This window comes from Neltuma alba, unplaced genomic scaffold (assembly GCF_004799145.2).
Source record: "Neltuma alba isolate B1F8T4 unplaced genomic scaffold, ASM479914v2 tig00012505_pilon, whole genome shotgun sequence".
Classification (NCBI taxonomy): domain Eukaryota; kingdom Viridiplantae; phylum Streptophyta; class Magnoliopsida; order Fabales; family Fabaceae; genus Neltuma; species Neltuma alba.
This window is the reverse complement of record NW_021636973.1, coordinates 52492-70904: the sequence shown is the minus strand read 5'-3', so window position 1 is coordinate 70904 and position 18413 is coordinate 52492. Positions and strand designations below refer to the sequence as shown.

The 18413-nt window shown below is 33.7% G+C and overlaps 1 protein-coding gene and 1 pseudogene across 1 annotated transcript; both read left to right on the top strand.

Annotated features, from left to right (window-relative positions):
- The first annotated feature begins 9491 nt into the window (after positions 1-9491).
- On the top strand, positions 9492-12069 carry LOC114727648 (leucine-rich repeat extensin-like protein 4; annotated as a pseudogene).
- Positions 12070-15124: 3055 nt separating this feature from the next.
- LOC114727647 (derlin-1) lies at positions 15125-18244 on the top strand. Its single transcript, XM_028914339.1, is given in 7 exon segments — positions 15125-15296; positions 15897-16032; positions 16289-16310; positions 16313-16385; positions 16866-17058; positions 17186-17376; positions 17806-18244. Coding segments are annotated over 7 exon segments (762 nt in total). The 5' UTR covers positions 15125-15279; the 3' UTR covers positions 17936-18244.
- The last annotated feature ends 169 nt before the right edge of the window (positions 18245-18413 follow it).

Genomic DNA, 18413 nt, shown 5'->3' with positions numbered 1-18413 from the left:
GCTCTTTTTTTTTCACACACAAAAATTTAAGCGAGTGAGGTTCATCAGTTAAAATCCTGCCTCCAAACTAAAGAGCATTTATAAATATACTTATAGATTACTTACTAACAAGATTCGTATATCAACAGGAAGATTTAAACTCGTAACATTGTAGGTTATGAGTTGATTTTTTATCAATTGGGCCAACTCTCATTGTCATTCTTGTCTCTAATATAAGAATTAGTTGAAAGTTAGATTTGATCTTAAATATAAGAGTGTAATCCTTTTTTTTTGTGAAAGAGCCCAATCTATTTGTCTCTCATTTATTATTTTTCTTTAAACTAATTTATCTAAATTATAAACTAATATACAATTTAATGGTATGTGTAGATATTTTAAGGAGATCATGACACATTTGTTTTAACTAATTTATTTGACTTCTTTATTTAAATAAGTTAAATAACTCTTACATTAAAGATTGAATAAAATATCATTTTTCATTTTTGTCAGTTTCATTGTGTGATTTGTCTATTCACTCACTCTCTCTAAGTAAAGGTGTTTTTGAACATAAGTTGGTTTTTTTTTTTGCATATATACCATTATTTTTAACTAATTTTAAGTAACCTTTTAATCTACATAATTTAGTTATTTTTACTTTTTTGCCAACGGTTATTTGTATCTTATATAAAGAAGTAGATGGAATATGTTGAAAGTTAGGCTATAACATCTTCAATCATTAATATAAGAGCTAGTTAATTAATCTGAGTACATTAAAAGAGTTAGTTAAATTAGTTATTTGTAATAAATAGGTCTTGTCTTTCGTAAAATACTCTTATTAATCATGTGTATTATTTAAAACTACTAATTAATAAAACTTTAAAATGTGCACACAAGGACTACCTTAGGGGAAAAAATGAATAAATATAAGAGAAAAAATAAATTGAGATCTTATATTAAAATCAAATTAAATGTCAAAATAGTTCTATACTAATGATCGATTCTAATACTGCCTTTGATTCTTAATATAACATTTTTATAGTCTTATCTTTATATGAAAGACTGAATGCAGCATATAATGAGAATGAGAGGAGAGACCGATTAATGGAAGGGAGATTATAGGAAGTAATGAACAGGAGAGATGGGACCAAGGCTGAAATTAAAGTCAGAAGCTAACTACATTGATTGCTGCAGGCTACTAACCACAATTCCCACCTAACCATGTTGGCCAAAGTCGCATGCTCTCCCTCTAGGTTTGAAACTTCGGTACCAACCGTGCCTATGGAACCGAATCGGATTGAAATAAATCTAACAAATGCTATGACCTGGGATAAGATTTTGTTCACTTCCATAAGGCATTAATTGACTCTTTTTCTCCCTTTTCTTTCCAAGCCTTTGCATCTGTTATGAAAGAAATCTAGCAAGGCTGTGAAGTGTGAAACTGGCTTCATAGCCCGGTAGGCCCTACTTTTGTAAAAAATTATACAGGTAATTTGGGCGAGGGATAAACCCTGCTCGGCACAAGCCTAACATACATTTATTTTTTAAATGTTTATAGTATAAATTTGTCTTTTAATTTTATAAAGAGTTTTAATTTAGTCCTTTAACTTTAAAAAATATACTTTTAGCCTTTTAAACCTAAAATTGTTTTGAAAAAAAAAAGAAGATATTGATACCTTAAATGTTGATAAAATATTCTCGAACACTAACAAAACATTGTAAGTTTGATTTTCAAATAACCATGGAGGTTACATTTAACTCTTTAAGCATAACAATTTTAAAGTTAGATGATCAAATGTATACTTTTTAAAATAACGGATCAAACTCCAAATTGTATAAAAGTAAAGGACAAATACCTCTTTAAAAAACAACTGTGAAATTAGTATGTTTGATATTATATTTTTTCTTCATACTTTGATTAATTTTTTAACCTTTTCGAAATTTCAAACCATTTTCCAAATTATTATGTAAAATTGTAGAATAATTTTTAAATATATATAAATTTTAAACTAGTTACTACTTTGATCCTGATCCTGATACGGTTTTTAAAATTTTTTTTTAGTATAACTCAGAAATCCTCCCACCATTTTCAAGTTTGAGACTAATCTTTAGGTTGGTCAAGAACATTAATATTAAGAAATTTATTTTAAATTATGCTAATAATATTCTATTCTTTGAGTGAATTGAATAATTTTTTATATATTTTAAAAATGTTTCCAGTTGGGGCCAAAGCCCGACCCTAACCTTCGGGCACGGAATAGCCTGAATTCCCCAAAACAATCATACTGAATAGAATAGTCTCTTGTACCACCCCCAACCCAAAACCAAGATATCGTTCCAATAATTAATCCTTTGTGTGAATACACCATGTGGATCACTACAAACTCGAATTTGAAATGTCTATATCCCCTCTACTTAGTTTCTCCACACATAACCGGTACTCCCGTTTTGCAAATCATTTCAATAGTATTCGCAAGATAAAAATTAGGATCCCAAACATAAGAACTTCCCCCCATTAGGCTTAAGGCAAGCTTGAGGCCAAATTGTAGACAATCATTCATACGTCCAACATATTCTAACACCATTCTTCACAATGCATGAACCACATACGTTCATTCATTTCAAGATCCGCACCCAGGCCAAGACAATAAGCGTCTAAGTAAACTATAATCCTTTGAAAATATCATCAAAAGTACCCATCATACTGAGGGTTCAAACAATAAAATTAAAAGATCAGACAGTCTCATTAAAAACTAAAAAGAGAGAATTCGATTTTGAGACTGAGAGCTTTGTTTGGAGCTCCGTTCAAAAACGCGCTTTTAAGCATGTTGACGTAAGTCGAGACAAAACCCTTCTCACATATTTATTTCGTTATTCAGTATATCACGTTTAAAAAGCTCTATTATAAGTCAATCCAAACAATCCTAAAATTATTGCAAAATTGAAGGAGACATATTTACAACCAGGTAAAACATGTTATTTAGAGCTGATTCCCATGTGGGTAATGTTCTATCCTAACCAATAAATTTAGGCAAACTAATGGCCCCAACCTGGTAAAACATGTTATTTAGAGCTGATTCCCATGTGGTTAATGTTCTATCCTAACCAATAACTTAGGCAAACTAATGGCCCAAATGAATAGTGTGTGACCAATAGGTGATTGGGTTGTGTGTAACTAGCTAGTTTCTTTATCCTTAACTTATAAGTGAGTCTAACCTTTTACCTAAAATTTTATTATTAAGAAAAAGGAAAGAAATTGTCATCAAAAGTAAATAAAGTGATGAAATATTCAAAAGTATGAGTTTAATTTAAACCCTAGTTCATGGCAAATGAGTTTGAAATAACATTTAGAGGATGACCAAGCTGTACATGGATGAAATCGTCCAGCTTCATAGTGTTCCGTCGAGTATAGTCTCAGACTGAGATCCATGCTTTACTTCTAACTTTTGAAAAGCAGTAAATGCGGCCTTGGATACTAAGTTAAAGGTCAGTACAGCATATCATCCCCAGACCGATAGACAGACCAAGCGAACAATTCAAACACTAGAGGATATGTTGAGGGCTTGTGCTATTGAATTCAAGGGGAGTTGGATTGATCACCTACCCTTGGTTGAGTTTGCCTACAACAACAGCTACCATGCCAACATCCAGATGGCCCCTTATGAAGCACTCTATGGCCGGAAGTGTCAATTGCCTTTTGTTGGATGGAACTGAGTGAAAGAAAGAATTTTAGAACCATACTTGGTAGATGCCACCACGGAGAAGATTGAGGTCATCAAACAAAAGTTGCTGACAGCCCAGAGTCAGCAAAAGAGTTATGCCGATAGGAGGAGGAGACCGTTGGGATTTTTTGTGGGGCGACCATGTGTTTTTTAGGGTCACGTCGACTACTGGCATGGGAGGTCCATTAAAGCAAAGAAATTATCTCTAAGATTTCTTGGTCCCTTTGAGATTTTGGAGAGAATGGAGAAGTAGCTATCAGATTGCCTTACCACCGCACTTATCCAATGTTCATGATGTGTTCCATGTGTCCCAACTCAACAAATACCATCCCGATCCGTCTCACATCCTAGAACCTGAGGAGGTGGAGTTGCATGATAATCTGACGTATACGGCGGAACCGGAAAGAATTCTTGATGTAAAGGATAAACAGTTGAGAAATAAGACCATTCGGTTGGTGAAGGTATTTTGGAAGGGCATAAGTCCGGGCGATGCCACCTGGGAGATGGAAGAACGAATGCGGCGCGAGTACCCTCTTTTGTTTTCTTAGTAAGTGTTTTGTGTTCGTTTGTGTGTTGCGTGCTGTGTGATTGCTTGAATTTTGGGAACAAAATTCCTTAGTTGGGGAGAATTGTAATGTCCTGAGTTTTAATAGCCATTTAACCTTGATTTTTGATGATAGATTAGTGATTTAAACTTGAATTTTGGTGTCTAGTTGGGGATTAAAGTGATTTGGGGGAGAAAGAAGTGAACACAAATCCCTCTCAAAATTTGTTCGCCGCGGCGAAGCAAAAGAGTTTTGGGAGAGCTTCCCTTCAGGAAATAGTTTTCGTCGTGACTAAGTTAAGGGAGAGTCGCGACGAAAAATATCAGGTGAACAAGAGTTCCTCTCAGGAAAAAGTTATTGCCGCCACGAAATGGGTTTTTGGCAGTGACGAACTTGGGTCTTTGGGTTAGAAAATCCCTCTAGGATTAGTTAGTGTGACCAATTACTGGGTTGATATTTGAAAATCAGAAAAGCAGAAGGAAGAGAGAGAGACTCTCTAGGGTTTTGGTGTTTTGGCTTGGAGAGGTGTTTTAAGGATCCAATACCTCAAGTAAGTAAATCAACCTCTAATCTACTCTTTCTCTTGGGATTTTGAGGATTTTGTAGAGGAATCCTAGAGCTCTCTAGTTTCTAATGAAATTGAGGTTTTTGATCGATTGTTTTGAGTTTAAATGATTGTGATGGGCTAGTCTAAGTATTTAATGGTATAGTTTTCTTGAATTTGGAGATTGGAAGTTTGGGATTGGGGTTTGTGAAATGGAGATTATGATTGAGGACGATAATGTTGGTTGAAATTGAGTTTTGTGAATTGGGTTATGATAAGGAAGGTTAATTGGATGTTTAATCGGTTTAGATGTTAGTAGGACTTGATTTGTTCTAATTGGATGTTTGGGTGATGAATTTCTAGAGTGGGATTGAGTTTCTAAATTCAATTGAGGTTTTGAAGGGAGCTAGAGTATTAATGGTCTCTGGTGGTTTGGAGTGTTATTGTGATGATTTTGGCCCTTGTGAGTTGGATAGAGTTTTGGTTGAGGTTAGGAATTTTGAGTCTCCAAGTATTGTGTTGACCATTTTATTAGTTTGAAAGCTAATACATGGTGGTGTGTGTTTGTGTGCTTGTATAGACCTGTTGTGAGTATTTGTTGGGCACGGGGCATTGTGGTGTTTTTGTTATTCCTTAATCAGGCGAGAGTAACCACTTTCTAATCCTTTATACATGCTGTTGTGGTACTGTGAGTGGATTTATGTTTTGTGTGTCGAGTAATAACTAGTGTTCTAAATGTATTTTTGTATATCAAAAAGGGAGAGTTGTCTTGTGGGGTTTTTTTGCACAATACTGAATGCATTGAGAATTTTCTGAAAGATATGCCACATTTAAGGTCTTTTTGAAATATTTTGATTGCATGGCCTTATTGTAAACTGGAGAAAGTGTCATCTTCTTATTTTTGTTGGCCGGAAGCCATTCTTATTGTTGTATAAAAATGATGAATTTATGTTCATATGGATTATCAAATAGGCTTTTGTATGATGCCTTATTTACCTAAGCCGGAGGCTCGGAGGCCCAATAAAATGATTTGACTGTTTGATCTAATGACAGAGTGAAAGACTTTCGATTGCATGCACCTTATTTGGGTTGATGCCCACAGTTTAATTATCAGTTCTGAAAATGGTTTACAAGGTTTCTTTTCTACTATGATAACTTGTATAACAATTTTTCTTTTCTACCATAGTAGTGGGTTATATGCCAAGCTTTTTTTTGTGTTGAGGGAAGGAGTCTTACATTAATTAACTAATTATTTATGTCCATCTAAATAATCTAATGTACTTTATATTAAAATGGAAACTTGGCTTTAATTTTGTTATTACTAATTAATATACTATGAAATTACTTTTTGTAGTAGCTAAGAGAAGTGGACTATGACAAAAAAATGTTGTTAGTATATTTATTAAACTTAATTGTTTTTCTAGTTTCTAATTCTCAAAATCATCAAAAATAAATAAGTATAATGAATACTGAATATTGATGCAATAATGTGTTTGATTTATGAAATAAATATGAGACAAATAAATATATATAAATAAAATTATATATATTTTGTGGGCAGGGCCAAATGGGCAGGGCAGTAAAAAAGGGTCCAAAAGAACTATTGCCTATGTTTGGGCTGGGCAAACTGTTGGCTAGGGCTGGCATCAGACATGGCTAGTTCTTTTGGACCCTTTTAGGACGTTGGGTTTTTTTTTGTGGGTTTGGACGGGTATAGCAGGCAACTGGACTTCATGAACACCCCTAATACTTAACATAAGGGAAGGCAAAATTGGGATGCTACATTAGACCGTCAAGACTCTGCATTTTGGAAGCGGATCCGCGTGATTTCCAATTGAGTATCCACATTATTGTGGCGATCATCACAAGTATATATATTGACTTCTTTTTTTTTTTTGAGTGCATATATATTGACTTCTTTAAAGACATGTTCATGAGAAATTTCCCATTCTCATATAAATAACTTCCTTGTGTCTTCTGTGACACTAAAGATTGCGTGTGTATTACCTATCTTTGAGTTTAGAAATATTTTCAATAGGTTTCATGATTTTTTTTCCTTGAAAAAAAACACACCGGTCTTCATAAAACCTTAATCCCAATTATAAAGATTATGAAGCCACGCCACCCTAATTAATTACTACGGGGTGTTTGGCTTTTCTGCCAAACCATGTTTGGCAAAAATTTGCCAAACAGCCCTTTTTTTTTTTTTTAAACCAAGGTTTGTGGCAAAACCTTGGTTTTGGCCACCAAAACCTTGGTTTGGGATAAGCTCGCGGGAGTAGCTTCTGAGGAGAATTATTGGCTCCAACGGTACATTAGCTCACGGTTTGGGAACAAGCACGCAGAGGTCGTTCAGCTCTCACGTTTGGCCATTCAACCCGGAACGCCTCTTCTCTCCCATTCATCCCGTCGCCCTCATAGAAGATCCGTTCAGCTCACCGATATTCACCGGCTTGCCGGTGTTGCTGGCCACGGTGCGCCACCACCGCGTCCATCTCATCTCGCACCGACTGCCACGATTCCCCCTGCTTGTGGCTGAAGAGCTTCATGACGCAGAGCTTGCGCATCTGGCGCCAGAAGGGCCGTAGTGAGCGAAAGGCCATGTCGGCGCGGTCGTAGGTGGGTAGCTGATGGCTATGGTGGGGGTCGGTTGGAGAAGATGTTGTCGTGGACTTGAAGAACTGGCGAGCGGCGTCGGGGTCAGATTTCTGATTCACTTCTCCCATTCGTTCCGAGTCGACAAGGGAAGGCACCGGGCGTGGCTGAACCATCTACGATGGGGGGAGCAAATGCGCAGGGAAGAAGCTTAGATAAGAAAATACGTTCTCCATCGCTTTTTTTGTGGAAAACGCCGCCGTATTGGGATTAATATATATACACGATTACACGCTAATTTTTTATAGGATTAATATATATATACACACTAATTTTTTATAGGATTAATATATATATACACACTATATTTCTTTGGCAAAAATAAATCATTTTCCTAAAAACATATTTATTTATAGGATTAATATATACACACACTATTTTTTATTATTTATATTATTTATACCTTATTTATTATGTTGTCAAAATATATATTATTAATAAATTTATTACTTAAAATAAACATATATTATGAAATATATCTTATATGTAATTATCATTTAAACTTATGTCCTTTTTAGTAATTTCTACATACCAAAAAGTACTTCTGATATTAATTATCCAAACACTCTCACTTTACCAGAATCACTTTTTCAGAAAATCTATTCTTTCAAAATCTATTCTCTCCAGAATCTATTCTCCAGAAGCTATCTCTCCCAAACCATAGTTTGAGGTTATCCACACACACCCCCTACATCCAGTTTTAATTATAAGAGCTAGTTTGTATTTATTTAGGACTCGAGGTAATACCAAGCATTCTTGAGCTCATCCTGTGTAACTCCACTCTCCACCAAACTAAATGAGGCATCATTTTCCATTCTGAATGCAATAAGCGGAGATTAATATTTACAAATCCCACATGCAAGTTGTGATCTATTTTCTGTATCAGTTTCTTTAATTTGTTTGCTAAAGCATATTAATCATATGTTAGTGCTCTCTCTGTGTGTGGTGTGTGTGTGGGTGTGGGGTTGGTGTGTAGCACTACGAGTTCCCTGTGAAATAAGTACTGTGGCTTTGGTGGCTGAAGTGCTAGACTTTAAAGATGGAAATTTTAAGTGGAAAAAGAAAACTTCTATTATAAAAATAGAAATACATAAGAAAGAGGAGTTGCTTGGTTTACTTAATTATAAAAAAAATATAACTTTGGGTTTTAAACAAGTTTATTAGGCAGCAGCTGAGGCCCGAGGGCAGTGGGTGAGGAAATCCATACGCTTTTAATTTCCCCCAATCTTTTGTAATCAAATATCCAGCCGAGACTTGGAGCCACATTTACAATTTTTAAGGTGTGTTAATACTTATTGTTAGATAAGATAATCAGTTGACGACACAAAATACTCAAAATAATTATATATCTCTCATTCTAATAATAAGATATAGTTTAGTATAATTTAGAACCAGATATATGATAAAAATTAAATTATTAAATATGAAAATATGGAGATTGAGTTATAGGCAGTTAAAAGTTAAAGAGTAAGTTACACCAAATTACAGTAAAAAATTTAAGTTATGATGTGAGATTAAATGAAAATTGAAGTAAGTTTAAGATTTTTACCTCTTAGATTAAGTATTATAATAAGGTAGCCTAACAGATTAATTTTCTCAAATTTAATTATATATAAAGGAAAGCTAGGAGACAAATATTAAATGACTTATATTATGTCATTGTGGTATGAGGAATTATCAACTACTCCTCTAGTCTTTTATATGGCAGGAATAGAAGCAATTTTTTTATTCTATTTATAAGATATTAAGAAAATTTTTTTGTGTATATATACAATTTTACTATTATGTTAATTTTGTTTATATGAGGTATAATGTATATTAAATAGGAATAAAATTAGAAAGTTATTAAATTTTAAATGAATAAAGTTTAAAATTTTTTTTAATCCTTAAAAGTGATTTATAATCAGGATCAAGAGAAGTAATTGTGTATTTAAAAATGGAAAAAAAGTGTTGGTGTCGGTCGGAGTTGAGTTTATGATGAATAGCCAGGGGAACTTGCTTTTCCATCATTGGTGTTCACACTTCTAACTTCTAATCATTGATTTCTGAATGGCATTCAGCATGGTATCACTATCTCACACTAACCTTTGTTTCTCTGACATTGTACAACATTGCTTTTTCTTTTACATTATTGGTCGGTCACATGAACATTTAGTGCGATTTCAGATACTTCCAAACTCCCTCAAACTCTCATCCAATCAATGTGCGTTTATTAGTGTTTGTTTTTGCCAAAGGGTTTTATTAGTGTCATTTTCTATGTTTAATACAAAAACTAATTTAAATTTTAATTTGATTCTAAATACGAGACTTCAATTTGTTTTGTCTTTTATATTTATCTATTTTTTTAAAAACAGTCATTATAATAATTACATATATTAAATATTTCATTAAACAGTAGTTCTAACTAGTACATAGTTTTTTAATCCACTCAAATTAGATAACTAGTTTTTATATTAAATATAGAAGGTAGTAATAATCTTTACACTCCACAAATATTTCAACTAGTTACAGAATTTTTTTATTTTATTTATAAGTATCTTTCAGTATATTTTATCATAACAAAGAACATTAAATCTCATCAACGATCTATCTTAAAATTTAATAATATCTCAATTTTACTCTTTTTTTTAACTCGCAACTTTACTCTTATTTAATCTGCATATTTTCTAAGAAAATAATAGTATACATAATAACAAATGAAGGGTAATAGCGCATTCATGTAAAAATTCAACATGATTTTTAAATAGAAAAAAAAATTTTCTCTTTCGATCTGACATATAAATAGGATCATAAAAATCTATCTTTGCCTCCAATTTAAGTTTAAATAATGTCTCTGATTGATCCATTCATTTCAATCCCTGAAAGAAAAAAAGGCCAGTTAATAATGCCGTCAATACTCAGTAGTATTATTCTTCAAGCTAAAGAATGTCTAAAAGACCAAATTATATATTCACAATGATAATGTTTATATATATAACTCACGAAGCGATAATAATAAACAAGCTATCAATTTCCAACGATCAGCTTGTTTTAGCATTATTTCTGCAAGTTTATCAATGTCATGAACACTTTTTAATTAATAAATCCAACAAATTCCACCATTATCCTTTTCCCCTCTCTCTTCATTTTATCATCAGATGTGGAATTAGTGTTTAATGATCAAACCACAAATAAAAACGTTGTTCAATTGGACCGGACATGTATCCCAACATGATGATCTGGATGTGTACTGTCCCACACTAGAACTTCATTTCAACCCCAGAAGTCAACAAAGTGCACAGAGAAAATATATTGTACTATAAAGCAATCGCATTATGTAAAACCTAAAAAGAAAAAAGATAATCATGAATCAAAAACCAGCCGGCCACGCTTAAGATTAATCAACCCCACCACCATTATCGCCACTCTCTCTCTGTGTCAAAGATGGACGTAGCTTACAAAAGTCTCCAAGCATGGAAATCAGCTATCACCGATGACCCATGAGGATTCTTGATACTTGGATAGGTTCTAACGTTTGTTCTTATAAGGACTGTTTGGTTTGTTCAGATGGTCCTTTTGTTACAGGAATAGATCTCAACCACGCAAATCTTAAAGGAACTCTCGTTAAAGACCTATCTTTGCTCACTGATTTGTCTCTCCTTCATCTTAACAGTAATAGATTTACTGGTACAGTTCCTGACACATTCAAAGACCTCTTAAATCTTCAAGAATTAGACCTCAGTAACAACCAGTTTTCAGGTGAATTTCCCACAGTTATTTTGAACATGCCAAGTCTTGTTTACTTAGACCTCAGATTCAACTCCTTCTCTGGAGTCCTCCCAGATCAACTTTTCAGTAAAAATCTTGACGCAATACTTCTCAACAATAACCAATTCGAAGGCCAAATCCCACAGAATCTTGCTAGTTCCTCAGCTTCTGTGATCAACCTAGCAAACAACAAGTTCACTGGAACTATCCCAATAAGTAGTTTAGGTTTGGTGGGTTATAATTCCAAGCTGAAGGAGATTCTATTCCTGAATAACCAGTTAACAGGTTGTATTCCTCAAGGAGTGGGATTGTTCAGAGACGTGCAAGTTCTTGATGTGAGCTTTAATTCATTGGTGGGTCATGTGCCAGAAACACTATCTTGTTTGGAAGATATAGAAGTTCTTAACCTGGCCCATAACCAGCTTTCTGGGGAATTGTCAGATGTGATATGCTCGTTGAAGAGTTTAGTGAATTTAACTGTGGCTTATAACTTTTTTAATGGGTTGAGTCAGGAATGTTCAAGGCTTTCGATTAGGAACGTGGGGTTTGATTTCTCGGATAATTGTATTCCTGGGAAGGACATGCAGAGACCTAAACCAGAATGTTCTGTGATCCCAGGTGGCAGCTTAAGTTGTCTGAGAATCCCCATACCAAAGCCTCTTGATTGTGCTTCATTGGCCACAATTCCATCTTCACCTTGATACCGTAATTTATTTCTCCGTTGATTGTAATGTCTAGTTAGTTTCTACATAGTGATTAATGCTAATTCCATTCCTCATGATTCAGCTCAGATTCAAATAGTGTCGAGTCTAATTTTGAGTTAACTCTCCCAAAGTTTTTTCCCTGAAGATTTGTAAATTCTAATAAAGAGCGATAAAATAGTACAACTCATTTTTCTTACTCTATAACCAAAGGATAAATGCTTCAAAAGTGTAGGTAACAGAACCAACCTGCTGGAGAAAGAAAAGTAAACAGTTTGCCGCCATCTGTTATGATAGAATCCATGAGTTATACTAACTCCGATGCTCAATTTTTCTTTGCTATAGGGCCTATTTTAGAATTTTTTTTGGTCCTAAGTAGTATAAGTCAATAACTAACTCATTAATAACTTGTTTTTGGACTTTTTGGGATGCACTACTAGGGGTAGGCAGGGTGACACTAAGTATAAGTCAATAACTACCTCATTGAATAACTTGTCTTTGGACTTTTTTGTGATGCCTGCTAGGGAAGGCAGGGCAATGTCACCCGTCATATATTAAAAAAACAAAAGCGATCATCTTTATTCGAAAAACCAAAAATAGTCTGTTTCTTACTAAATTAAAATTGTTCTACCAGCAGAATATTTTTCTTTTTTTTTTTTAAAAACAAAATTCGATGCTTCTTATTCCGGTTGAATCTACATGATCTAGTTGGAGAACCGATGCTAACAGGTCATTTGAATTAGAGTAAAACAGTACTTCTATTCAAGTGTTAATCTCTCGACATTTTGTTTGTAATTTTGGAAATTTAATTTCTACTACCTCTGTTCCTAATTATAAAATTCTGTTTGTAAATTACATATAAAGTTTTATAATTAGGACCAGAGATAGCATTAATTCTTATAGGATACTTATGTTGGAATATTTTAAAATGAAAAAAATGTATTTTTTTTTGAAAAGTCATGTCCTTATGTAAATTATTAAATTATAAATTTATATGAGGGTTATATCTTCATATAAATTAATAAATTTATTTGAAAAGTTTGTCTTCATATAAATTAACATATTTATAGGAAGGGTTATTTAGGAAGTTACAATACTAAAAATCTTTTATTTATTTAAAATATGTTGGTTCATGAACTAACATATAGTTGTGGTTTTATTTAATAAGGCAACTCTTCAAGAGATCATTCCATGGTCTAAATAAATCCTTGCCATCACTTTATTTGCACATAACACAACACAAACACAAACATACTAAGATCAAATTCATTGCCCTTGTCTTTGAGTATATGTAGAGATAGAGTCAAATTATCACCTTATAAAAGCCATTTTTGTCTTCACTTAAATCTTGGAATTACAATCTATATTCAAGAATCTTCACTGTATCATGAAAGAAATTAGCTAGTCAACCTAACTTGCATCTTATTGGACAGGAATAGACGGGGGTGAATTAAACATAAAGAAAAGTATTGCCTATGTCTTGAAGATATTGTGCATCACTTTTCTTTTTATTTCTTCTTTTTGTACTCTTTAGAGAATCATTCCTGCCAACAACTTATTTATAACTTTTTTGGAAATTTTTTCTTTGTAATTTTTCGGTCAACTAATAGTTAAATTAATAATTTTGTAAAAAGTTAATAAATATTTAACGAATAAGAGGCATTGCTCTGTTTTTAATGTATGAGAATGACATTGCACTACATTTGGTTTTGGGGGCACTAACGTGCCGAGAAAAGAAAGTTGAAAGACAAAATTTGACTTTAACCCTTTTAAATACTTGGAAATAAATTAAAGAGGGATAGTTTGATAATGCATCATAAGTGTAACATCATATTTAAAATGAATATTTTATTTAGTATGCAAGTTAAAATCACAATATTATGAGAAATTATAATATCAACTAAACACTGAAAAGATAAAAAGTGGATGACAATCGGGTATAAAATAAAATATTTTAATGACAATAAAACACGAAAATATTATTTAATTTATATGAATATCAATTAAGAGAATTGCAAATATAAGTATTTTAATTGTAAATAAGATATTTTAAGTCCTACAAGTCTCTCCTAATTGTTGGTAAGAAAAGTTTCCATATTTGCAACTATTTAATTTAATATTTAAAACTTATTTTTAATAAAAATTTTAGCCAATGACTCCTTCAAACAAACTTTTAGGACAAAATTACTCTTTAAATTTTATAATTATTCAAACAAACTTTTGGTCAAATATTACTATAGTGTAGGAATATCCCCATTTTCAAAACTTTCAGGAAATACTATGCTGATCAGAAGTTATGGATTTCAATTACACCTGATGAAAAATTTATAAAACAAATTATATTATTTGATCAAAAGAAAATTCACAAATTTTAGAGCCTTCAAATTCTTTTGTACACTAAGATTTTTCATCATTTTGTTCAGGTGAATAAGCTCGGAACTAAAAATCGTTTGGCAGGATTAACCCACAGCATGAACGGCTGTTTTTGTTTCCTTGATCAATCTCTCTGAGGTAGATCATGAGGAAGGAGGTTGATCTTGTCAACTAGTTGTTTGCTTAATAAAGGCATCCATTATTTAGTTTCAAAACCAGTTTGGATGCTCATCACTTTGATGAGCATCTCAAGTTCATGAGATCAAAACTATTCATATTTATTTAAACAGTCCAGATTTAATTTATTTTTTTTTTAAAATAATTATTTTAATAGGTATATAATTTAAATAAGAGATAATACCTTAACTATCTTTTTTTTTGGGTAATAAAGAGGCCTAAGGCCACCTCAACTGTCTTTTTTAAAAAATAATTTTCTATTAAAAAATAAATAATTAAAATTTTAAATCTGAACTGTTGATTTTTTATAATAATCACTATCAATATTTATTCTATAAAAAAACTGATTGTATTACTTAAGATGGACATTTAAAGATATGATCAACTTGCCATGCAAACTGGTTCCTCTAGTTTCTATTTATGGGAAAAAGTCACACGCCATTGTATTTTTTTTGCCCGCGGAAGTCACATATATTATAACTTGTTGGTAAAATAAAATGAGGACTATAAATTTGGATCAGTTGGGCTTACACGTGAGATGAAATGGATCAGGCCCAACCTTCACCAGGCGTTAATTAAAGACAACAAAAATCGGGAAACAAAAAGGAATCTTCTGGGTCATTCATCGCAAGTCCACAACTTGTTCTCCGGTTCTACCAGACCCATTTTATTCGCCCTGTCAGCACGCAAATTTGTTTCTTTTCGGACAATCCAGCACGCCAGTTATAACTCCAAGCTTTGTTCATTTTCGGTGTCTTGAAGTCTTCCTCCAAGAATCTGAAAATTGTGGGGTGGGGATCCAAAAGTAGGATCTTTCGAATTAGCTTTTTCAATCGGAAATGTCTTCTCCCGCCGAGTATGCTCTCTTTTCCCCCTCTCTGTTTGTTTTCTTGTTCTTTCTTGCTTCTACGTTTCTTTTGCATGAGCTAAATGAATCTCTGGTATCCGTTAGTTATCTGCGTTCACCAGTACGAATTGCGCTGTTCTTGGTGCATTAGAATGTAGTTTGACCTTTCTTGTCCGAAAATTTGGCTTATTCTACCGCAATATTCCAATTAGGGACAGATATGGACTCATTGTGTGTAAAAAAGGTTTGGGCATGGTTGGTACAATAATCTTTATTTAATTACTTCAATTCTACCGGACAGGAAGGAGAATATTGATCCTTTCCTAATTGGTAGATTACAACTTCATTTTGGAATTATTTTAGTCGATTTTAACTACATTCACGTTGACTTGATGTTGATAAGCCAAATCCCTGATCAATTTCATGGAAGTGATAACTTTAAGCGCATGACTTTCTGGCAGTTTTCTATGCTATTTGCTTGGTGCATTACTATTTATTAACTGATAGTTCATTTTGTTGGCTAGTATTATTTATTTATCTTTCGTATTTTTGGTCGTTTCTATGACTTTATTAAACCCATAAAATACTTCAAATTTCATCTCCTTTCAGATTTTATCACTCTCTTCCTCCTGTAAGCAAGGCTTATGGCACCCTCTGCCTGTTGGCTACTACAGCTTTTCAACTTGGATTATATAGTCCGATACATATTGCATTGCTGTATGAGGAGGTGTTCTATCGCTTTCAGGTCAGGATTCTACGGCATATTTGTTTAAGAAAAAAGATATATGCTGTTAGTGCTCCCAAAAGGCAAAACTAATCGTATTCATTCTAAGCCTTGATTTCTTAAAAAGCAACCAGCATGCCTCTAATGCTAAAAATAAAAATAACTTGATTGTGCTTTGGCTTAAGTTTGATCTAATGATTTATTTGTAAGGCTGAGACCCTGAGCAAATTAAGTTGGTAACATGAATATTAACGTGTCTATATCGCATTATTTGTAGGTCTGGAGGTTGGTCACGAACTTCTTTTCCTTGGAAAATTCTCTATCAATTTTGGGATTCGTCTTACCCATTCTGTTTGTTTGAACCTTGTGACACGGCTAGAATAGAGAGGGAACTGTGGTTGATTCCATTTCATGGTTTCTTTGGTTGAGCGTGTCTTTCCTATTCTAGCAATTTTGCACTTAAAGTTATGCTCACTGTCTCATACGAATTCTAGCCTAGTGGAGGAAAATTAGTTATTTTGGAGCATATTTGGGTATAAAATAATTGACTTATGCATGAGTTGAGTAGTGAGAAATATTTCATAAAGAGATTGGATATCATCAATTGGAGTAGTTATAAACATTAAGGATGATAAAATAAGCTATGAAACATGCCAGGAGACTTCTTACTGATTTGCAGAAAGTGGCAAAAAAGACATATGCGAGGTCAACCTAGGAAGGGAAAGTTCCGATAAGATAAGAACACTAGAGGGAAGTTAATTTTAGTGAATCAAAGACGTTATAAGATGTTGGTTTTAATTATTGTTGAATAATTACAACCTCCCTCGCCCATCCTTAATTGTTATTCCATTTAGTCTTATTTCACTCTTTCCTGCTAACATAAGTTTTGTTTGCTTTTGCATGGTATCTGGATTGCAGGTCTTGTCTGCCATCCCTATTTTTTGGTCCCCTTTCTTGGGAATATCACTTGTTTTCATGCTTCTTTATGTCTGGAGTAGAGAATTTCCAAATGCCCAAATCAACATATACGGACTTGTTTCACTCAAGGTACGTCAGTCTTATGTCAGCTGGAAGAAACTGTAGTTTTTATTCCATTTTTCGTCAGTTATATAAACTTAACCAGATTAGATCTTGCTGAATCTAGTAAGAACCGTACTCGTATTATTCCATCCAGGCCTTCTATTTCCCATGGGCAATGCTTGCTTTGGATGTCATATTCGGCTCACCTCTAGTGCCAGATCTACTAGGTATCATTGCCGGGCATTTATACTACTTTTTGACGGTGTTGCATCCGCTTGCTGGTGGAAAGAACATACTAAAGACTCCAATGTGGGGTATCCTTACTGTCCTTGGCTCTGTTAAGTTGTTCATTATACTACTGTCATCTAAAATATTTCTATTTTATGCTGGCGTGAAAGCATCATAAGGCTCATCACGGTGTACCCCCTCCCCCCAAAAAAAGGACTAAAAACAGTTAAAATGGGATAAAAACGCTAAAAAGCAAGTATTGTGTGTGTTTGACACTCGTATCCGTCGTACTTAAGATGAGATTTTAGTTGTTCCTTGTAATTGACATGCTGCCATCTCGGTGTCCATAGTTCTGTGAGTCTTGGATATGCATTAGTTTAGTTGCCTAGGTTATTCTTTGCATTGACTTAAAGCCTATTTACTTGTAACTATATGTTAGAATGATTATTATATTAGCTCTTTTGTGGAATCACTAACTCCCAGAAGGTGGCAAATTGATCAAAAGCTGAAATAAGATTTGTTGTGTTCTTAACTATTATTTCAAAGACATAAATTGGTTGCAAGGTGGGGAGTAAGGGCACAACCGATGAACCGTGGCCAGCGAGTAAATCCTGCCCAGCCAGAGACCAGCTCGGGGGTGGCTTTTAGGGGAAGATCCTACCGACTCAGTGATTAAAGGGAGTCAATTTTCCCTTTTCAATTTGTTGCTTCTTCCCTGGTTGGATTATGACATGGCTACACTGACATATGAGGCTAAGCCTTCAAAAGGATTACTAACGAGAAGGATCAGTATATGAGCCATGAAAATTCATGGCAAGCAAACTTTGTTTAGGGGCTGCCCCTTTATAATTTTCTTGTACTTGGATATTTTGCGGTGGAGTTTTGAAGGTAGAGACCGGTTTTTAAAAGAAAAATCTTTGAGTTCGTTGACAACTGTCCATCCTTTTTGAATTCATAAAATTTTCACGACTTCACTTTTGTTCAACTCCCAGCAACTTGTGCAGTAGACAAGAGCAGTTTGTGTATTCAAGTAGCTCATTCCGGCTTTGGAGAATCCTTCGTTTTCTTGCATGAAATGGAATCAAACTTTATTCAGTCAAATGTCCCTCGAAATTCTTGCTTGCCAGATCCATCATCCAATATAGGACTTTATG